We start from the raw sequence: 22,376 nt of genomic DNA on the forward strand, positions 1-22,376 counted from the left end.
TAGCTCTGATGGGCTGGAGGACCCTGGCCACTACCAGGGCTGGAATAGGATGTGCAGCACTCAACAGCCTTCAGAGGGGGAGGGGATGAATCAGGTAGCATTGCCAAGATACAGCTGCCCGAGTTTCAGGGAGCAGATGGTCCCTGGGGTGCACAGTCACCAGGGACAGAGATGGGGCAGCTGGAGGGCAGGCCACAGAGTCGTCAGCAAGATTGTGCTTGGTCCTGTGATGGCCTAACATACCACCTGACACCAAATCCTACAGGCCAAACGCCCTTTATGGAGCTTATACAAGTGGTCAGCACGGCTGAGCTTGTCTTTCTGTTTTTGGCTGCCTCTTGAAGTCCAGAAGCCAGGGTGTCTCACAGCTGCCACGGAAAGGGCATGCTGGTGGGGTGGCGGGAGCGGGAGGCCCCGTTCAAGGTTAGTCAGGGCCTTAGTGAGCTCCTGCCTGTAAGGGCAGACTCCCGCTGCAAGAGCGCCCTCTAGAGCTGCAGGGAGGGAAGGAGGCAGGAGAAGTGGGGACAGACAAGAGCCAGGTTCCAGTGGACACGCTCTTCTGTCCCCTGTCCCGGTCACCAGCGGCACATGATCATGGCACGTTTATCAAGGGCGTCCCGGGTGTCAGGTGCTCTGCAGGTGGTGTGGGTGTGGTTGGGTCCTCACAGGGCGGTCAAGGTCTCTGCGTGAAACATGCTCCCAAACATCTCCTGCAAGGAAAGAGGTGGGAAGTGGGAGTGTCACACCTGCTGGAGTCAGAGTGGAATAGCTGCTTCGCAGGAGTGGCCAGAGATGAGTGTGTGTGAACATGGGTGCGAGAACAGGGGGCAGGTGCAGTCAGCAGGAGTGGCAGGGGAAAGTGCCAGCATCTGTGCTTCCAAGGCGCTGAGCCTGCAAGCTAGGCAATGGTTTGCAGCCTCACTGTAGTGAAAATGAGAGTTGAGTCCAGTCAAGTTCTACTGCTCTGTCCTACTGCAATGACTGATTTCACTCCTCGACAGGCTGTTTGGGATGTGCTGGAGACCCCAGTGGAGGTGGGGATGAAGTGAGGGGTGCAGACATCATCTGACACATCCTGGTGGTTTCTGCCCTGTCTTCCAACCCTCCCCCCACTCAGGTCCAGCGCAACAGCATAATGGTTAAGGTCCTCGCCTTGAATGCGCCGGGATCCCATATGGGCGCTGGTTCTAATCCGGCAGCTCCACTTCCCATCCAGCTCCCTACTGGTGGCCTGGGAAGGCAGTCGAGGACGGCACAAAGCATTGGGACCCTGCACCCACACAGAGACTCGGAAAGAAGTTCCTGGCTCCTGGCTTTGGATCAGCACAGCCGTTGCGGCCACTTGGGAAGTGAATCAACAGACGGAAAATCTTCCTCTCTGTCTCTTCTCCTCTCTATACATCTGCCTTTCCAATAAAATAAATAAATCTTAAAAAAAAAAATAGAAGACTGTAGGACTCAACCTAACAAGAACAGGAAGCAGGAGAAAAAGAGAGAGAGAGAGAGAGAGAGAGAGAATACTTCTAATAGTCCAAGGCCAAACTTCTGTATGTCTAGCCCCTGCTTCTTTTTAATTCAGGGCATGGGAGTGGCACTAACTTCCCTGAGGTCCCATGGGAACACTAGCCCATCATAGCTCCACAGCGTCTGATCCTTAAGCCTGTCCACAAGCAATACTGATCTATCTGCACCCTTAGTGTTCCTTGGATTTCTCCCAGAATAGCGATTCCTTAGGAGGAGTCTTGCTTTCACGGCCCTTTGCTCACTGTGCAACTGTCAGCCAAGAAGCATGAGTTCCAGAAATGCCTGTTGAATTAACACAAGAACCAATGGCTCTCCTACCCCTTTGCAGAGGTTGAGGCATTTCCCACGAACCTTGCAGGGACCTTAGCATCATGTACATTTTTGTTGGTTTGCAGATGCTAAAGCCTGGAGACCCAGTGGTGCCATGTGGCCTGCCTGAAATCCCATGGCTGATGTGTTGGCGAGTTAAGAATAGATATCACTTCTCCAGGACTAGGTCCAGAGACTCTCCCTCCCCCATCACGCTTCTCAGGCAGCGGGAAGAATTCATATCTGCTATTAAAAGAACGAGGGGGAAGAAACTCAGATGCCTGCAAGGTGACTACTCTGGTTTGGAGGTGAGAGAGCTCAGGGAGCAATTTCCTGACACCTCCTCCCAGCCTGCAGCCCCTGTTAGCTCACCTGCTCTAAGTCCCAATAGCGCGGGCTTTCTTCCTCTGAGTCGCAAAAGGAGTGTTCAGTGTCCCCAGGAACCTGTAGCGGATAAGCAGGTGCAGAGCAAGCCTTGGTGGGGAGCCATGGTGGCCAGAAGAGACACCGTGGCAGCCCCGGGTGGGTACCACATTCCCTGAGGCCTCACTTGTCCTCTTGTGCTTTCCTGTTCCTGTCTCACTGGCTACACCCTGTATTTCACTGCTGTGATTCCAGCCCCGCACTCCAGGGGTACATCAGGGTCTGCCCTCCTTGGCAGGCCTGGAGAGGGAAGGGAAGTTGCCTGGCTTGCAACAGCAGCTTTGGGCATTTGCTGCTGTCTCTGAAAATCTGTTTCTCCCTCTGTCAAATATCTGCCCCCAGCTCCCCCCTCCCCTCCTCTGATGGTCAGGAATGTGCGCACATGAGTCTGACTGTACCCTGCAGGAGGGTAGTGGAGGGGAGATCTTCAAAACCAGAACAAAATGCTTTTGATCAAGACTAGGCATAAACAGTTTTGCGCTGTGGCATGGTTTGGTGCAGTAGTATCACCCCATTTGGGCCACCTGCATCCCTTATCAGAGTGCCTGCTTTCAGTCCCAATCTCATCCCCAAATTCAGCTTCCTGATAATGCACATCCCAGGAAGCACAGGTGATGGCTCGAATCCTTAGGTCCCTGCCACTTCCTGGGGGAGACCTGCATTGAGTTCCCAGCTCCTGACTCTGACCCAGCCCAGCCATGTAGGGAGTGAATCAGCAGATGGCAGGCAGCTGTTTTGGTTTGTCTCTGTCTCTAGCTTTCTGTCTTTCAAATAAATAAAAATGTCGACAGTTGTCTTGCACCAAGCTAAACTCCTCTTCTAATTTCCGTGAACTTCTGATGTTTTCTCATATAACATAAATTATAAACAATCAGTGCTGTGTATCACAGGGATTCTCATGACAATAACTATGAAAATTCTGTCTTTGCACAATGGCACAATGGAGGAGCTGCTCCCCCATGACTGATGCCCTGGGTCCTTGCTGGGCAGTCTCTCAGGGCCTGAATCAGGTGGCTTCTCCTTCAGCAGCCTCCTGAGGCAAAGAACAAGTTGGTACCCCAGGGCCGGCAAAGCCTTTCTTGTGTCTGACCCATGGCAAGAGGGGAGGACTACACACTAGACTGGAGCAGAGGTCATTGGCAGGGTCTGAGCTGGGAAGGACCTCGGAGAGTGACAGGTGGCTGGGGAGGCCTGGGTAGGGACCCCAGAGGGGTGGAATTTTCCTGACTCCTCGTCTTTCTGAAGTCCTAGGCAGTGCTATTTGTATATGAAATGCTAAGAAGCTGTGATAAAACTCTTCACCTATCTCCAGGCTGGAACTGCTGAGCTCTGCTAAATTGCCATAGGCAGGCTTGCTCCCCACCTTCCCCAAGCCCCTTTTTGAAAGAGGGAAGGAGGAGGTGGATGGACAAGGCCAGGATACTCAGTCCAGCGTGCTAAGCTTTGCTATTTGTGCAATCAGGAAGTTAATATTCATAAAGGAATTTTGCAATCTGAAACATGTTTTCAAGTGGCATACAATATATAATTATTATTTAATCCTCAAACAAAGGCCAAAGTGAAACCCTGTGAGCTAGGCAATGACAGGTGATTTGCCCATTATACAGATGAGGAAAGGGGAAATGGCTGGCCTGGAACCCAAGCCTACTCTCATGTTCTTTCTCACATCCCTTGGTCCTCTTATTGAAGGTGCCTGGGGGCCTAAGACTCCCAGCACACGGATCTTACCCCTTGGAAGCTGGGTCCTGGGGTTGCTTCTCTGGCATCTGCTTGGGCGAAGAGGACTGCATCGTGTGTGCTGGGGAAGATGTGGTGGCGCTTCAGACACCCGTCATCAAAGACGCCACCGTGACTGAGGTCATTGTACACCTGGGCTGTAGGGAGGAAAGACCTTCCTCAGTAAGAAGGAAGCAGCTGTGGTGGACTGGAGCTGGGGGTGTGGGAAGGAGTCCGAGGGGCAGTTCGTGAGACCAGAGCAGATTGGGAAGGGCAGAGAGGCTCCCGATGATGGCTATGGCCACGTCCGAGGGCAGCAACATCAGCATTGCACTATCAGTTCTGGACGACAGGGGGCAACATGAACTTGGGAATCCAGGACCTTCCACTCAGGGCAGTCAATGTGCAGCCGGATTGGAGGTGAGGCTGGCTCATTCCCTAGGAGGCTGCAGCCAGTTCTGCCCCCAGGGGGCCTGTTCTTTCTCTGCTTTCCCTGGACCTTTCCTGCAACTCCCAGAGGAGCACAGCAAGGTCCTAACATCCACTGATCCTGGAGATGGTTTCCCAGGGGAGCATCTCATGGGAGGGGGAGGAATCCCCTGGCAGCGAGTCGAGGCTATCACAATTCCCTCCCCAGGGGGCACTCCACAGCCCTGCAGAAGAGATTTGACCCTCTGCATGGAGCTGGACTGTCATGCACCTGCCTGCCTGCAGGTGCTTGGTGTGCTTTGCAGATGCGGGAGTTCTAGGAATGCCTGCTGTTCTGTGACCAGGTCTTCTGGGCTGTGGTGGAGTGCATGTGTGTAACACCATGTGTCTGTACACTATCCCTGGGCAACCATGGTGTGCGTGTGCAGATCCACAGACACTTTTCTGATCTGGAGAGGGTTCCTGAAATTATCTAGTCCATCCCTTTGCTTTCTACACATGGAAGTGTGTGCTTCTTTGAGAGAAAGTAACATGGCACCCGGATAACCTGGCAAGCTTGCCATGGAGTTGATGGGAATCCAAGCCTTCCCAAGTCCATGACCCCCAAACTTCTCCAGTAGAATTTGGTCATGTCTTTTGCCTTGTGTCTGAAGCTCCACCAGCAGGTGGTGGCCTGAAAGGGGAGGATACTGGGGTGCTGTCATTTCTCCCCTCCTTCTTTGGAGCCCCAGCACCCTGCTTCCACTCGAGTCCCTCAGCTGGTCTTTCACACCTTCATTCAGTGCCACCCCCTCTTCTTACCGTGGATGTTCACCAGGAAGACCTTCACCCCAATCTTCTCATAGGTGGAGCCCAGCTGTCAGGGTCGCAGCAGGAGGTGGGGAGGGAGAGAGGGAAGGAATGTTCTGAGTGGGTCTCAGAAGTGATTCACAAAACACTCTTCAAAGGGGAAACCAAATAAACAGGCAAGCCCCAGAGCCCCGGTCGCATGGATAAAAATAGCAGCAAAGCACACCACTTCTGCTTCAAGTGCTGCTGCTGCCGGAAGCCGGGTGTAGCTGTGGCCCTTGTCCATTCGGGTCTTCACTCTCAGTAACTTTGATCCCTTGCTTCCACCTTTTTCCTCACTTGGAGGCTTGAAGCAGGTGCCCCAGGGGAGGCCAGTGCATAAGAGGCTGCAGCTTCAGCCAAGGCTGGCTGGGAGGGCAGGTTTGAAGCCCATCGTTTTCTCTGTCCAGCCAGCACATGTTCTGTGCTTCTTTGCCTACCCTCCCCGGCTTGCCCTGGGTGGCTTTCCTCTGAGTCCCCTGAGGCTTGCTAATCCTGGGGCTGTCTGAGACTGTGGGCCCTGGGGCGATGTCTTCTCCTGTGCTAGGTTGGCAGGTGAGTGCAGGCAGGCACAGCTGGCCATGAACGGGCAGGGGGCACACTGGTGGGGTCCCTGAAAAGGATCTTGGGGTGGTCTCTGCTGGCATGGTGGGACAGTGGGGCCTGGAGCTTGGAACCCTCTCCAGTGACTAGCTGTCATGGGTTGTCAACCTGCCCAGCAGGGAAACTCCCTGTCCAAGTCCTATCTTGCCAAAGGACGGGTCCTCAAGACTCTGCCCTTGCCCAGTGTGTTGAAATGAGGGGAGAATGGGGGTAGCTCCCTATTCCTGAGACCCTCACCTTGGCCAAGGCTTTGATACCCATCAAGTCCACGAAGCTGACCCCACTGAGGTCGAGGATGAGGGTGTGGAAGGTGATGAAGGGCGGAACCCCAGCCAGTGTGTCGCTGAGCTCCCCGGGAAGTTCAGCAGGGGCCTGGGCCTCACACGGGTCAGTGGAGGGGACACTGGGGGCGGCTGGGCTGAAGTTGACGTAGCAGATGCTGGTGCCATTGGCGGCAGGTGTCTGGTTGTTGTTGGGATCGGTGGGGGAAGGGTTCTCGAAGTCCTGCTGGAGTTCCTGCAAGGAGACCGTCTGGGGGTGTGGGAGAGGAGGAGGGAGGGAAGCAAAGTCAGGGCTGCTGGACCTGCACCTGCGGGGCCAAGGAGGCTATCAGTGGAGAGGGCAAGTCCTGATTATTGTGAGAAAGCTCCTCCCACAGCCCCTCAACCCCTACTTGGGGAAAAATCCCCTGGGGAGAAAGCTGAGCTCCACGTTGCTTCTGTCCCTCTCTGCCAACTTCTTCCCCCACATCCCCAGCTTGCCCAGGACTGCTGGCTGGCTGGAAATCCATGACTGCTCCACGACAGGCAGTGCCCTAGCTTAGACAGAAGGTGGGCAGGGACCTTGGACATGCAGGGATTACCATCAGCTCAGTACTTGAACCACACAGACTTTCCACCTGTACCCTCAGGATGCTGGTGTGAGGGATGGGGCAGATACTGGGGGTGAAGGACCAGGCGTGGTAACTGTTCCTGGCCTCAGTTCACCTTGGTTTTCATGAAGAGTGACTTCCTCTGTTGTATGGGCACCCTCTTCCTCTTCTCCTGCTTTCGAAGGTATTTCTGCTTGGCCAGTAATATCTTCTGGGGGTCCGTACCTGTCTGCAAGGAGACAACCGGCAACGACCTTGACCTGCACCCTCTTTGAGGGGGTGGGCTTACTCTCAGCTCCTAGCTTTTCTCTGTCTGAGCCTTTGGCCACTGAGGACTGAGCCTCACCTTGGAGATGACCTTTTGTCTGAAGATCTCTGAGTTGGCGAAGTAGAGAGGGGAGCAGTAGGTGACGATCTTAATCCCCTCGATTTCCTGGACCTGGGAGGGGGAGACTGAGCTCAGACGCCGGGCATGGTCTTCACTGGCTTTTGTTTTTCTCTTTTAATTTGAGAGGTAGAGATCGAACTAGATGAGAGAGTGTCCCCATATACCGATTCATCCCGAGATGCCCCCAATAACGAGGATGGGGCCAGGTCAAAACTAGGAGCCAGAACCCAGTGGGTTTGACATATGGGTGGCAGGAGCCCAGCCACCTGAACTATAACCTGCTGGCTCCCTGGGTCTGCACTTGAAGTGTCTTGGATTACTCACCCTACTATAGGCCTTGGGATTCACATAAATGTCTGTGTCCATGATCTGGCCCAGAGCATGACCATTCCGACTGCAGAAGGGAGAAAAAAATAAAAGATCCTAAGACAGGGCTGGTGATCTGTGTGTCAGAAGGATGCTAGGATGGGGCTGGGCAGAGCTGGTGTGTGCGTCGGGGGGAGGGTATGCCCAGTACTCAGCCCAGGATCTGTTGTATTAGTCTTCCTGTGTGCTGGAGATGCCCGGGGTCTGTGGTTAAGGCTAGAACCTGGGGGGCAACAGGCAGGTCCCTCTTAAGACTCCTATGTGGGGCTCAGGGAGAAGAAGTGATGTGGGGCACATAAGGTGACAAGTCTCAGTGGCCCTGGCATCATGGACCACCTCCCTGAACCCCTACCCTATTACAGGGTATTACTGGACTATGAACAACTGTGACTCCATCTTAATCTCCTGATGATCCAAGCCCCTACCACCTTGAGCAAGAGCTGGAGGAAGGACAAGCCCCAGATACATGACCTACAAATCATGTTTATTCTGGTTACAAGACTGTTCCTGGCTGTGACCCCCAACCCTGATAACACTGCTTACAGCTCCCACCTGTGTTGTCTGTGTGCTTATCTGATGAGCAGTGTCTTGTTTTTCACCACCTTATCTGGTTTTTCTTACTACACTGAATGTGGTCTGAGCATCACTTTGAAGGCTCGGGGCAGTAGTCTATCAGCATCTGGCTGTGTGGCTGCCATCCCTGCTGTCCTGGCTGGTGAATAAAAACTCCTGAGCTTCTAATGCTGGAGTCACCACTGCCTGGTTCAGAGTCCTTAACGCAGTTTGCCTTTTAATCTGCACCCCTTTGTCCTGGCCTGCACTCCGTATCTCCGTTCTCCTGGACTGCTCCTTCCTCACCTTCCTATAGGGCAGACCATGCAGCTGTTCTTGGCCCTGTTGTTCTCCTGGGCTAGGCTTCATCACCAGCGATTCCGGCAATGGCTATGCAAGGATTCTGAGTCCCATCCCCTGCTCTTTCCCTACTTTCTCACCCACCCTCGGACCCCAGTCCTTTGGAGCAATGCTGGCCTTCCCTGAGGTTTTTAGGAGGTGGGTAGTTAGCCAGCCCAGCCTGTGTCCACAGTCCTGGCTAGGTCAGGCTCTCCAGGCTCAGGACCAGAAAGTGGAAGGCCCAGTGGGCTGAGTCGGCCCACCAGGAACCTCCTCTGTGGTGCTATTACTTACAATTGGGTCTGGAAGACCACCACCAGGACGGAGAAGGCGACCCCCACTGCCACCCCATACGGCAGGCTCAGGAAGAAGGAGGAGAGGAAGCTCACCACCCAGACGCACTGTGAGGAGAAAGATGTCAAAATCAGGCTGGGGAGAAAGCTGTCTCTTGCAGGAAGTTTTCCTGGATTAGCCAAGATCCACCCCTCCCTTTTTAATGTATTTAAACATTTTGCAATATTTGACACATTGCATACAACAAGGAGGCAGCTTGATATAATAACAGCATGCATCCTGGGTCAGACACGCTTGGGTTCAGAGTTTTGGTTCTCTGCTAGCTCTGTGAGCCTTGGTTTCCTCATTGCAAGGGGGGAATAACAACACCTACTTCCTGTGATGATGAAACAGGTGGGGACTTTAAGCTGCTAGCCTGGTGACCAGGACCTGTACATCACTACCTTGTCCCTCCTTAAGACTTACTAATTTATTTGAAAGAGTTACTGAGAGAGGGAGAGAAAGATAAATGGTTACACTGGCCAGGGCTGAGCCAGGTTGGAAGCCAGGAACAAGGAGCTTCTTCCAGGTCTCCCACATGGGTACAGGGCCCCAAGGCCTTGGGGCCATCCTCCTTCCTCCTTTGCTTTCACAGGCACATTAGCAGGGAGCTGGATTGGAAGTGGAGCAGTCAGGACATGAACCAGCACCCACAAAGGATGCTGGTGTCACAGACAGTGGCTTTACCCACTATGCCACAATGCGGGCTGCATCGTCCCTGTCTCTTAATAGCTAGTTGCACACGCCTGGCTGGATGACTTGGGCCTGCCTGAGTGAGTGGGAAGAGGAATGGACAGAGTTGAGAGAGTTGTTCCTTTTTAGGGGAACTCCAGTTTATCTATAGGAAGCTGTTGGGAAACTCTGGCGAAGATTACATGGGAACCCAGAGCACAGTGGGAACATGAGGGGTGTGGCCAAGCAGGCAGAGGTCTGGAGGTGGGAAAAGCAGATCCCCAGGCAGGGAAGTAACATGGAATCTCTCCCCCAGCTACATCCTCACTGGGGACCCCTATCCTCCAAAATGGACCTCACTTCTCTTGCTTTGGAATTCCCTTCCCTGACACCCTAGACTGTATGTGTGTGTGGGGTGAGCTTGCCTCCCCAGGAAGCAGCCCAGTTGAGAGCTCAACACTTAGAGCTCTGGGGCTAGTACTGTGGTGCACCTGGTTAAGCCACCATCTGTAACACTGGCATCACATGTGAGCCCTGCTTCCGATCCACCTGGGACAGCAGTGGATGTTGGCCCAAGTGCATGGGCCCCTGCAATCCCCCAGAAGACCTCGATGGAGTTCCTGGTTCCTGACTTCAGCCTGGTCCAGTCCCAGCCATTGTGGGCATTTAGGGAGTCAACCAGTGGATTTTTTTCCTGTCTCTTTCTCCTAGTAACTCTGCCTTTCAAATAAATAGACATCTTTTAAAAAACAAAGACTTGGGGCCTTGCAGACACTGCACTTCCTGAGCCTTGGCTTTGTCGTCTTTAAAGGAGTAAGTCCTCTCACGGATCCTGATGGAGCTTAACCAAGACCATCGGCCTCGTCTGCGCAGCCTTTGCTGCTGGCACCCAGTGGCAGGGGAGTGTGTAAGGCACTAAGTCACACCTGCACGCTGCCTGGTGCCTTCCTATCATGAGTGGCTCTAATCCACAGCGCCAACATGCTATGCAGCCTTGACTACACCCATGTTTCCAAATGGTGAGCCAGGACCCCAGGGAAGTACTGGCGCTTGCTCAAGTCCCTGCTCCCCCAGTTTTATGTTCTAGGCCCTTTTTGTGAACCAGCTTCTTCTGTGTTGGGGCTACAGTCGCGATAGTACCAATAGCTGAGCTTCACTGGACATGAGCTACAACTTGGACAAGCAGTTTACACATGTCCTTTCACTCTCATAAGCAACCAGAGGGGGTGGGGAATATAAAATACCCATTCCACAGATGGGAAAGGTTCAGAGCATTGTTGCTCTTGGCTGCAGAGCCAGCTCAATGGCTGAATAAGGATTTGGACACAGGCTGTTAATACTCTGGGACCTGGCTCTGAACCCCTATAGGTGGAATGTCAGGACTGGGCTCCCCCATGGGGCTGCAAGGATGGGGCTGGGTACCTACACAGTCCAGTTTGTTCTTCTTCCACAGGTAGTAGGGGTCGGTGAGTTGCTTGAGGGAGTTCTTGAGGTTGACAGAGATCAGAGCTCCTAGCACAGACTGGAGAAGCACAACATTGCTCTGTGTCACCCACACTGTCACTTTCTTCCTGTGTTTCCTGCACAAACTGACCCTGAACCCCGGCAGGACAGAGAGCTGGAGGTCCAGGACACCTCCCTGCAGGGGCCCACCCCCAGCCTCCATCTAAGCTTGCCAAGAGCCAGGCACCAGAGCCAGGGGTCTGTCCTAGTTCCATCTGTGCCCTCTCTTGCCCCTTGTCCCTAAATGGCCTGGTGCCTAAGCTCTCTAGCTGGTCTGTGGGGGTGCTGGCACACATGCACTCATCAACACTGCCTGGGCACAGGCTCAGAGGCTAGAAGGCTGGATTGCCCTCTGGACAGAACCTGTAGACACTCTGAGGTACAGTTGCCCTCATCTGTAAAATGGGGAGAGTGAGTGTGGCCATCAAAGCACCCCGTGATCTGCAAAGGGCCCCCAGCTCTTCAGGGACTGCTCTCATATGGTTGGGGGGTGTTTCCTGGCTGTCTTCTGCTCTCCCCTTACCTTGGGGAGGGAGTAGAGATAGGAGCCCAGAACCAGCATGGTGACCATGACAACCAGAGACACGCACAGGCTTGAGATCTATTCAGAGAGAGTTGGAAACAAGTGAGTGTGAAATGCTGCTTCTGGATCAATTTCCGACAGATGCCTTTGGCAGAGGGGAGATGAGGAAGATGGAGTGGAGCCGACCTGCCTGCGGGGCCATTGCTCTGCTGTCACATTCTCTCTGTCCCCAGTCCAAGACTCACCTGGGATTTCCCTCCTGCTGCATCCACAGCAAGGGTGACCGACAGAGCACAGCAGATAACATGGATTTTAAAGAAAGAGCCGAAAAAGTTGCTGCATCCCAGGGCGATCATCTCCTGTGGGAAGAGGGCAGGATTGGGGAGGCAGGGGCCAAGGGCATGCAGCTGTGTAGGGCCCAGGACTGGAGGGTGACTCTGTTGCTGCAGTCACACATGCCCAGGTAGGAGGAGGCTAGCCTTTGGGAGCCAGGGTCCCCTAACACCCTTTGTCTTGGCTCAGTCTACAGGACCCCCGAAATGTCTTTCTGGTAGGCCCTCACTCTGGGGTGGCTGGAGCTACCTGGTTGGGATCCACGTCATAGCCGTGCTTGTTGGCCAGGGTCCGGCCCATTGCCAGGTTGATGACGTAGCTCACAATGGCTAGGGAGAAGGCTGTGCCAATCATGTCCTTCCACTGGGAAACCACAGGTGATACTGGAGAGGGGAACCTGCCAGAAAGGAGGGGTCCAGGGATATAAGGACGGGCAGGAAAGGCTCTCAGGGAGACGTCAGATCCCCCCTCCCCCGGCCCCCTCTGGGTTATAAAGGATCCTCACTCAAACGAGGTCTCAGGGCTGGAGGATGGCAGGGCCTCCAGTGCTTGTACCCGACTCTGGACCCTTCACTTTCACAACCCTGCAGATCCCAGGCCCTCAGTGTTGTGGGGCTTTCCCTCCCTCACCTGTTTCACCTCTGCTGAACAAGCAGCATTTGTCCCCTTCCAGGACCCTGCTTGGTGCATGGTGTAGCCTGGAGACTAAATGGACTTGGTTTATCTTGCCTGGCAATTCCTTTTCCATTTGGTGAAGAGCTGTTAGAACCAAGCCCAGCCAACAAGCGCACACTGGGAGAGGCTGGGATGGTTTTGGGTTAGAGGGACAGCATGGCCAGTGCTGGCTAGGCTTCAGCCCTTCTTAGGAGTAATAGCGACAGATGGCACATGGTCAGTGGCATGCAGTGTCCTGGGCCTGAGTAGGTAGTAAGGTGGGGTGGGGCCAGGATTCTGAGTCGCTGAACTCACCCTTGCCGGATCTCTCCCACAATCGGCATGTTGTATTTCTGGGGCATCTTAAAGCTGGCAGAGATGGCTGTGGCCACCACCACCTGCAACCCCAAAGTGTAGAATGAGCATTAGCCATAAAGGAGGACTAATCTCTCCCAAGTTCCCTTTGGGGATCTCAACTTGGAATTTTTCTGTGTGTATGTCATGGTGGGGGGGAATGAGGGATGAGGAAGACAGCCCAAGGACCTGGAAAGAGGATGAGCCACATTCAGGGAGATGTTGCTGTGTCGCTGGCCGCTAGGGGAGAGGACGTGGCTGGGACAGGCAGGGACACCCCAGATGCTCACCACAATCATCTCTGTGGGGATGGGGAAGTGGATCTTGTGCATGTAGCGAGCATTGAGTTCCTTCACCACCACCAGCACGACTCCACTGACGAGGGCAAAGACCAGTGAGGCAATATTGGTATCGGGGAGCTTTTTGCAAATGTCAATGAAGGTCTGTGGAAAAAGTATCAGGCTTCCATCTCCCAGCCCTACTGCCTCTGTGTCCCCCTCCCCACCCTCGGTGATGAGTGGCATCCTATCTGCCACCGACCCCAAAGGGCTCCTCAGGAATCCGCGGGCGGACAGGAATGTTTTTTTCTTCCTCACAAAGAGGTCAAGGTGGGCCGGTGTCATGACGTAGCAGGTTCAGCTGCTGCCTGTGAGGCTGGCATCTCGTGTGGGCTCTAACTCATGTCCCATCCGCTCTACTTCTGATCCAGCTCCTTACTAACGTGCCTGGGAAGGCAGCAGAAGATGGCCCAAGTGCTTGTACCACTATGCCCATATGGGAGACCTAGATGGAGTTCCTGGCTTCGGTCTGTTCCAGCCATGGCCATTGCCATCAATTGGGAAATAAACTAGTGTTCGGAAGATCTCTCTGTCTTTCCCTTTCTTTTTGTAACTCTACCTTTCAAAAATATAAACAAATATTTAAAAATTATTTATTTTTAAAACAGAAGGAGAGGGAGACACACAGAGAGAGGTCCTCCATTGACTGGTTCACTCCTTAAATGGCTGCAGTGGCTGGAGGTAGGCCAGTCTGAAGCCAGGAGCTAGGAGCCCCTAATGGATCTCCCACATGGGTACAGGAGCACAAGCACTTGGGCCATCCTTTCCTGCTTTCCACGGCTTATTAGCATGGAATTGGATCTGAAGTGGAACAGCTGGGATTTAAATTAGCTCCCATATAGGATGCTGATGCTGCCCGTGGTGACTATGCCTGCTATGCCAAAAGCACCAGTCCCCATGTTAAAAAAAATGCTTAAAATAAAGGTCAGACTCATTGAGGAGTGACACTTTAGATCTGTGAAAGGACTTCCCAGGCAGGGTGGAGTCCCTGATGGAGTGTCCATTTGCTGCAGGAATATCCACAGAGAAGGCCAGCGAGCCCCTGAGATCAGGCACCTACCCTCCCTCCATGGTGGGACCCTCCTCTCACATCCTCCAGGAACAATGGCTCAACCACCCTTGCTAGCGAATGCTTCTCTTGGAAGCTCCCTGTTTCTGTTCTTGTACTCCTGGAGCCTGGACACCCACCCCCTGCCAGGGCATATTCCTTCCCCCGACTCACAAAGACAATGGACCCTGGGCCTGAGTAGGAGGGGATGGTCAGTCCGAAGACATATTTAAGCACTGAGATCAAAATCTGCAGGCCAGCTGCTGTCATGAAGCCGCGGATAAAGGACTCGGAGAGGTAAATGGCCACAAAGCCGAACTGCATGAATCCCAGGCCCATCTGAAGGGAGGGAGGGAGAGGGGAGATCAAGGTGGTTAAAGGTGAGACATTAGTTCTGCAACCAACCCCACCCTGACCCACACATGAGTCCCGTACCACCCAGGGAGTCCTCTGACCTTAACCTGCCCTTTGCTGTGCCTTAGGTGCCCATCATCAGCCCTTCAGTTTCTTAACATCTGGCTCTTGCCTGCCTTCCCAGCACCTCTTTGTGCCTGCTCAGCCCTCCACAGCCAAGCCCCTGGGTCAGACTGCATTCTCCCAGTCCTTCCTGTTTCAGGGTGTACTCCTTCTGCCTGGACCATCGTTGCATACTGGTTCACTGGCCTTTTGATTCACATCTGCTCATCCTATAAGACTAAAGCTAAAATTCACCTCCTTGTGGAGGTCTTCTCTGATTTTTCCTTCCACGCTCTTACAGCTAATTCAACACAGAGCCTACTCTGCAGCTTATCTCACCACACGCTGACATGGCTACTTCCTCCAGTGGGCTGGCAGCATCATGTGGACTTGGCCTCTTTCTTACTTATCTTTGTATCCTCAGGGCCTAGCCCAGTTCCTGGCACACATATACAGTGAGCTGAATGGATGAGTGAAAGAGGCCCTCTGAGATTGCGCTTTGCCTCTGGATTCTATCCCACTGGGCTTCTTCCCTAAAACCCTGCAGAACCCCTCGCAGTCCCATGTACCATCTCAGTGTATGTCATTGGATTGGTGCCTCATGGGGTAAGGGGACTGCCAGGAGTAAGGGCCATTTGAGGTCCTTAGAGGCCTGGAAAAGGGTGTGGGCAGAGCTGGGCTGCTCCAAGTATAGGAGAGAGAGAGAGAGAGACTGGGAGCCTATTAGGCAGTCATTAAGCTCAGGTGCCATAGCTGGCTGTACACATGAATGAGAGAAATTGTCAAAAAGCCCACGGATGGGCTGGCATGTGGTGCCACGTGCAAAGCTGCAGCCTGCAGCACTGTCATCCCATATTGCAGCACCAGGTTGAGTCTTGCTCCACTGCCTATGTGGCTGGGAAGGCAGTGGAGGATAGCCCAAGTGCTTGGGACCCTGCCACCCACATGGGAGACGTGCATGAAACTCTGGGCTCCTGCTTTGGCCTTGGTCAATCCTGGCCATTGCAATCATTTAGAGTGAACCAGTGGATGACAAAATTCTCTTCTCTCCCAAACACAAACCTCTATCATTCTGCCTTTCAAAGAAATATTAAATAAAGCTTTAAAAATAAGTTACAGGGGGGCTCGGCAGTGTGGCCTAGTGGCTAAGGTTCTCGCCTTGATCCCATATGGCCGCTGGTTCTAATCCCGGCAGCTCCACTTCCTCTCTATCTCTCCTCCTCTCAGTATATCTGACTTTGTAATAAAAATAAAATAAATCTAAAAAAAAATAAGTTACAGGGGAAAATGAACTAAAAAGATGTTTATTTCATGTAAAAAATTGAAATCCATGTATAACATTTTCATAATATGAGCTTTTAAAACTCTGCTTGTATGCTTCTAGCAGGACTGTATGAATTTTGTAGGTATTTTCTGACCTTGGGAAGAGCCCACATTCCCTGCACTGAAGCTGAGGCAGAGTGGTCTGATGCCCTGATAGGTGGGCTCTAGCATGGGTGGGACCGCCCCCTCACCTGGATGACAGCGGTCAGGCATGCGAGTGTCGCTGACACATGCAGCCTGGCAGCCTCCATGGCTGCTGTGTCCACATAGGTCTCGTTGGTGGCATTATCGAAGATCTGGAATTTTGACTCTGGGGCCAATTGTAGGCACACGTTGCCCACGAGGATGCTGATAACAGCAAAGGTACCTGTGGTAACCCCCCACCCCGGCAGCGAACTTCAGCGATTTAGACCATGTCCCTGGACACCAGCCCCTGGGATGGGGAGCAGGAAAAGGTCCCCTTTGCAGGGTGGGGTGGGAAAAGGTTCCTTTTCCCCAAGGCCCCTCTTCTGCATAACAGGCCCCCCAACCAACGCATGCACTTAGCATGGAGCTGCCACCCCCACCCCCACTGAACCCAGCAATGCCTGCTGAGCCTGAACCAAAGACCAGCCCCCTTTCTCAGAGAGGTGACCTGCTGGCACCTGTTTAACCCTTTACAGCTAAGGGAGAAGGAACAGGTGGTACTAGCTGAGTAAGCTTGCAGAGGCTCAATGGTCTCTGCAAGGTTGCCAAGGACCTAGGGCTGACTCAGCAACTGAGCCTCCGGGACCTCCAGCACCCTCTCTAGAAAAATACCCATGGCAAACCACCTGAACCTCCCTTTACCCAGTGTCCTGGCCATTGTTAGGGTTAAGGGAGTCAGGGTTAAGACCACTTACCTGGCACCATCTGGTGTATACCTCCCAGGAAGAAATAGATCAGGAGGGGAAAAAAGGAAGAGTATAGGCCGTTGACTGGAGGAAGATTAGCCAGCAGAGCGAATGCCATGCCTGCAGAGGGCACAGAGGTTCAAGGCTCAAGAATGTTGCTGGCTCATGGGGTCACAGAGGGGCGGGGGAAGGAAACCAGGAGCCTTGGGCCATGCCTGGCTGAGGGAGATCCCCCTCACCTTGTGGGACTTGGATGCAGCCTCCGCTGAGTCCCCCGAGGACGTCAGGGATGATGTAGTCTTTGATCTTATACTTGGGCAGCCAGGATAGCACAGGCAGCAACCCAAAGAGTAGGGATTTGAACTTGGCAGGGGAACATCTGGAAGGGGAAAGGGAGGCTTCCAGGTGGCTGTGTATAGATTAGCAGAGGGATTGGCACATCCCATTCATTCATCTACTAACTCCTTTGTTCAGAATTCACTAGGATTTCAGGCAGGTGCTGAGCACCAGCCCTGGGATGTATTCCAGGGAAACAGAGGAGAGGCAGACTTTGGGTTAAGAGCCCAGACGTGCCCTGGGCTCTGGCTGGAGAGCAGCTGATCGCAGCTGCTCACCTGGGAAATCGACACCCTTCGATGCCATGGAGGCCCCAGGCTCTGAGGTGTCAGTCCCCTCTTTGGCTCCCGTGCCTTGTCTCCAGGATAGGCCCCTTTGAGTTCCTGTCTGACCTTAGGCAGGCCTTGGACAGCCTCGGCTGGGCTCCTGCAGCCTCATGTACACCCAAGGCCTTTTGTCCGTCTCTCCTCACCAGAGAGCAAACTCCACTGAGGAGGTGAGAAGTCAGTCTCTCATGAGCATCCTTACACCTTAGACATTACACAGGATGCTTACAGAATATTTGCTGAGTGCACAAACGGCTTAATAATGGAAGGCTGGGCTGGGCAGTACTTAAGCTCAGCTGCCACATTGCTTTGAGCTTCCTACCCCCTGCCCTGCCAGAAGAAGGCTGTGTCCCTGTGGGGTTTGCCTATGCTGATGTGCTATCCCTTACTCCAGTAGAAGGTTCTCCTGCACCTTGCTAGTTCATGGCGGGGGAATGGAAGGAGAAAGTGCTGCAGGATCAGCATGTGGCAGGGAGGCCTGATCCCTTCCCTGTTTGTTAAACACTTTCACTGAAACTCAGAGCGGTAAGAACAAGGGCCTCCGAACTCCACGGTGACAGCCGGTGGATTGATGACGGCCACAGAGCCGGGGAGGGCATTTACTTTTCTTTTCCCAGTTGAGGGAACTCAAATACCCACGTCTCATCTGGTGACTCACCAGCCTGCTCTGATTAGTCCCCCTTTCCTGTACAGCACCCGCTCCTTCTCTCCACTGTTGCTCAACAATAGTCCCCCTGACACGGGGTCCCCTGGATGTCACCCAAGATTGAAACCAACACAGGCAGTGCTTTGTGTCCTGGAACGCCTGGGCAGATTTTTTCTACTCCAGTGAATGCCACTGTGGAGCAGCCTCGCCATCAGCATCTTCCCTCCCTCCCCACTCTGCCCCATCAAGGCCCCTTTGGGGTTCACAGGTGCCCCTCTGGTCCCTGGCATGGTGGAAGAGGAGTTGGATGGACAGTCAGTTGCTGACAGCATCTTTAAGGCCTTGTTCCACATTTGTTTGCAGCAGACCAAAGCATTCTCAAGAATACAGAGCTGGAGCTGGAAAGGAAAGCACTCCTGTGAGGGCTAGTCCATGCCTGGCCTTACTTGCAAATCAGCCTTATGTTGGGCAAAGTGATCTGAAGCTTAAAAGCAGGGATGCAAACAGACACCAAACACTGTGTAGAGGGCCAGAGGCTGAGAGGGCGGTGGAGGGAGGGATTAGCTTTGTAGAGATGTACTCATTCATTCCTTTATTCAACCAACACATGTCAGTCGTGCCAGGCCCTGCTCAACACTCTCGTGCTGGCACCATGGGCGTTGTAACCCACATGCCTTTGCAGGTCTTATCATCCCTAATCCTTTAAGGATGATAGCAGACCCCCTTGTGCCCCTTTCCCTCTAGCACAGAAGCAACTCCACTTACACTCTTTAGGTGAAAGGCTTGCAGACCCCACCTTGATGAAGGGTGCACCTGTGGGCACAGTGCCCCAACACTGGGCACCCAAGGGCTTGACTGTGACTGGGCAGAGGTGGGAACTCCCAAGAGAATGGGCTGGGTTGGGCCTTTTAGTAAAACTCAAGTGGGTGATTCCCTGGCCCGAACCAGTTCATCTTGCATCTCCACTTGAGCCATTGCCTGTGACCTCAATCCAGGTAGGTAAATCAGCTGCCTCCTCCCTGTCTCTCCCCCCACCCCACTCCCTGACTGAGGGAGAACAAGCCAGGCAACAGCTGGGCCTGAGCAAGGACTGCCAGGAGTCTGCAAAGGGGGAGGCTGCTCATAGCCTTGGGCTCCTGGGGTTTGGGTAGAGACTACCTGTGTGTTCCTTCCTTAGAGCCCAGGTTTCCCTGCCCACCATCCTGGAAAGAGTATGGGGGCTGGCAGACCCCCTTTATGGGTGCCCAGGAATTTACGGCTTCCCTTGGTCAGGCACAGGAGAGAATTTCCAGAAAGGAGAGGACAAAGATGTAGGCTTCAGATTTCATTTGCTAAGGAGGAAGCTGGATACGGAGGAAAGGTGGTTCTCATCCTTCACCAACCCCCTACCATGTATAGTAGCAAATCCACCTTAAAAATCATATCCTCCTTAAAAATCCTAGAAAGACTTAGGCGGACAAAGCGTATGGGGCGATTCATGCAAGGGGCCTGGAATACCCCCAAACCTTCCTGAATTGATGGGTGACTCTTGCTGTGATTGCCCATCCTCCCTGGGGTGGGGATGGGGTATCTCAGCAAGAACAGGTTGTAGGTCTCTGGTGCAGTTTTCAACAGTTTCCCTCCCAAGGGCTGCCCCAAACCCTTCCTTCAGCTCCCGCTGCAGGAACTGAGTCCTGGCTCGGGAAGGATTTTGGAGGGGAGCAGGGGCAAGAGCAACCCGGGCTCCATGCCACATTACCTGCAGGCATTGCGCAGTTTCTCTCCCACTGGGTACGTCCGCTCCTTCTTCTCAAATTCCTCATCGAGGAGGGTGACAGAGTATGCGGCTCTGTCCACCACGTAGCGGGGCCTGGGCTGGCTCATGTCTGGGACATCTACAAGCTTTGGGAGAATCAGAGGAGGATAGAATGAGGGGGCATCCCTTCCCAGTGCTGGCCTGGGCTTTCTCTTCCCTGATCCCTGCCGCAGCTGCTTTATTTTAGCCTTGCCCGCCCCCACCCAGCAAGGTGCCTCCCTTCCCTTGGTCAGATCTTTTCACAAGACTCGTTCCTTTTGGTGGCCTTCCTTCCCGGGCACCGATGATGCATACACTCACTCGTCCTGGTTGTTTTGTTTGGCACCCAGCACGTGGCTGGCACTCCACACCTGTGACATCACCCCTGCTGAACACCAGGCTAAAAGGAGGTGGGAGTTCAAGGGCAGGAGTCACAGCTGCATTCAGCTGATCCTTCTCCCTTCATCTTCCTACTCCCTCTTACCCTACCTGGTCTCTGGTGCCCCCACAGGCCACTCTCCCTCCCTAGACTTTCCTGGCAGAAAAGCCTGGACCACTGGAAACAGAGAAAGCAGCCTGCCTGGGGGCAGGTGACCTCCAGGTGACCTCCAGAGGACCCTTGTTGGACAAGTCGCCTAGGACTTCTCCAACAGGTTTCCCCGGGGAAGGGACAATGGTGTGTTTGGAGAAGACGGGATGCTGGCTGTGGCTGTCTCTCCCACGGCTTCCTGTGCCTAAGCTTTCCCCACACTGTGACTGGTGTCTCTCAATCCTCCTGGCTCTTTGCGCAACCCAGCTGACATTCCAGGAGCTGAGCTGAGCACAACCACAAGCTAGGGCCCCTGAGGTGCGTGAAAGCTCCCTGGTGGGAACTTTCCTTTCCTTCCTCCCAAAACCAGGAAAAAGGAGGCGGGGATAGAGATGGGACCCATTGGCAGGCGGGGAGCATAGGGGCAGCTGTGACTAGTTTGGCCAAGGATTTGAGACGTGGTTGGGGATGAAGAACCACTCCAGGCATTGGGGCTAGCTCCTGATGTTATGGGGCAAACCTGGGCCAGGGAAGGAGGCTGTCAGAGGGGAGCAGGCTGGTTGATGCCTACAGGGGAGGGAACCCTGGGGGAGAGAGCAGAAGACCATCCCAGGAGGCCTGGAAAACCAGGTTCTGCTCTAGCTGACATGAAGCAGGTGGCATTACTTCCCCAAATATCAGCATCCTTGTTGGGAAATGGGGTCACATACTGGTTTCACAGGGTCATTGGCAAGATCATGAGTGTTAACAGTGTGGAAGGTCAAGAATGGTGCAGACATAGGTACTCCATCGTGGATCAATGGTACTCATGTGGGTGCCAGCCAGGCCGCTTTCCCCCTGGGGTCCCCCTGGGAATGATGAATCAGGCTGGAATGTCCAGCAAACTCCACTGATGCTGCTCAGTGGAAGGCAAGGTGAGGGAGCAAACCAACCCACAGGGTCCCTGCCCAGGCACTGTTTGTGGAATGAGTCGGTGCTGGTGTTTTGGAGGAGGTGTGGCGGGAATGTGTAGACACTGGCATGTGGGCCGTTGCAGTGGGAGAAACGCCGAGAGCAGCCTATGCGAACCAGCCCAGTGCTGAGGCCTGTAAAGGGGAAACCTAACAGTTCTGGGCAGCTGCTTGGAGGATGCAGGGAGACATCGGATGTGGAGTGGCCTTTCCTGGTTGCTGGGTGTGTGGTAGCGGCAATGATGGCCTTGACTAAGGTGGGAGGGTGGTCTTCCTCCTCGCACCTGCCCTTTCTCTCTGTGGCTCCAGGGTCTGCAGGCTCTGGCTGGAAGGGGGCTCATGTTTGGAAGCAGTGAGCACACTTCCCCAGGGCATGGAACCTGGCTTCAGAGACAGGTTCTTGGTCTGGGGGATAGACCACAGGTCGCCATACAGACCCTTTGGGAAGACATAGCCGAAGTGCCAAGGGTGATGGGAGCCTTTGTTCTCATGGCAACCAGAAGGCTGTGTCCCAGGTGTAGGTGTCTTGGGCTGCCTCAGTGGGCTAAAAGGTCTGGGTACATATCCTCTCTCCAAGTTCTCCCACCCCTGATGATCCCCACTTTCTCAAGGGTGCCTCTCTTCTTGCCCCCCGCCCTTGGCCCAGCCCTCTGTCTTCCCACTCAGCCCCAATTGCACAGGTTCTTCAAATCCCCTCTGGCTGCCTCCTTCCTTCCCCAGGCTGCTCCTCCGCCTCCTTCCTTCCTTACCTACCTTCCTTCCTTCCTTTATTCCTTCCTTCCTTCCTTTCTTCCTTCCTTCCTTCCCCAGGCGGCTCCTTCGTCTCCTTCCTTCCTTCCTTCCTTCCCTCCCTTCCTTCCTTCCCTCCCTCCCTCCCTCGCTTCCTTCCTTCCCTCCCTCCCTCGCTTCCTTCCTTCCTTACCTTCCTGCCTGCCTGCCTGCCTGCCTGCCCTCAGCCTTCAGGCCCCCTCCCAGTCTTTTCTCACACCTGGACAACTGCTCTTAATTGCCTATCTGCAGCTCCTACACCTGCATTTCCAGGAGGGCCAAGCCTAGTG

The 22,376-nt window shown here is 53.9% G+C and overlaps 1 protein-coding gene across 1 annotated transcript; it reads right to left on the bottom strand.

The window, feature by feature from the left end:
• Positions 1–572: 572 nt before the first annotated feature.
• Positions 573–19,977, bottom strand: SLC26A9 (solute carrier family 26 member 9). Its single transcript, XM_004578703.2, has 20 exons — positions 19,804–19,977; positions 16,997–17,136; positions 16,767–16,877; positions 16,077–16,252; positions 14,281–14,445; positions 13,011–13,163; positions 12,682–12,764; positions 11,962–12,109; positions 11,625–11,738; positions 11,380–11,457; positions 10,780–10,875; positions 8,643–8,749; positions 7,416–7,485; positions 7,050–7,142; positions 6,819–6,932; positions 6,070–6,363; positions 5,203–5,257; positions 3,985–4,130; positions 2,206–2,277; positions 573–710 (listed from the first exon to the last, which is right to left on the bottom strand). The coding sequence occupies exons 1-20, from the start codon at positions 19,926–19,928 to the stop codon at positions 663–665; spliced, it is 2,388 nt and encodes a 795-aa protein (XP_004578760.2). The 5' UTR covers positions 19,929–19,977; the 3' UTR covers positions 573–662.
• Between the last annotated feature and the right edge of the window lie 2,399 nt (positions 19,978–22,376).

This window comes from Ochotona princeps, chromosome 10 (assembly GCF_030435755.1).
Source record: "Ochotona princeps isolate mOchPri1 chromosome 10, mOchPri1.hap1, whole genome shotgun sequence".
Taxonomy (NCBI): domain Eukaryota; kingdom Metazoa; phylum Chordata; class Mammalia; order Lagomorpha; family Ochotonidae; genus Ochotona; species Ochotona princeps.

Bases quoted from the DNA above. Each gene is read 5' to 3' on its own strand.
- SLC26A9 (XM_004578703.2), bottom strand. From the start codon at position 19,928: ATGAGCCAGCCCAGGCCCCGCTACGTGGTGGACAGAGCCGCATACTCT. The intron at 10,876-11,379 runs GTAAGGGGAGAG...GTGCTTCTCCAG, and splicing joins ATCTCTACTCCCTCCCCAAG to TCTGTGCTAGGAGCTCTGAT. The intron at 711-2,205 runs GTGAGCTAACAG...CTTTCCTTGCAG, and splicing joins GCTATTGGGACTTAGAGCAG to GAGATGTTTGGGAGCATGTT.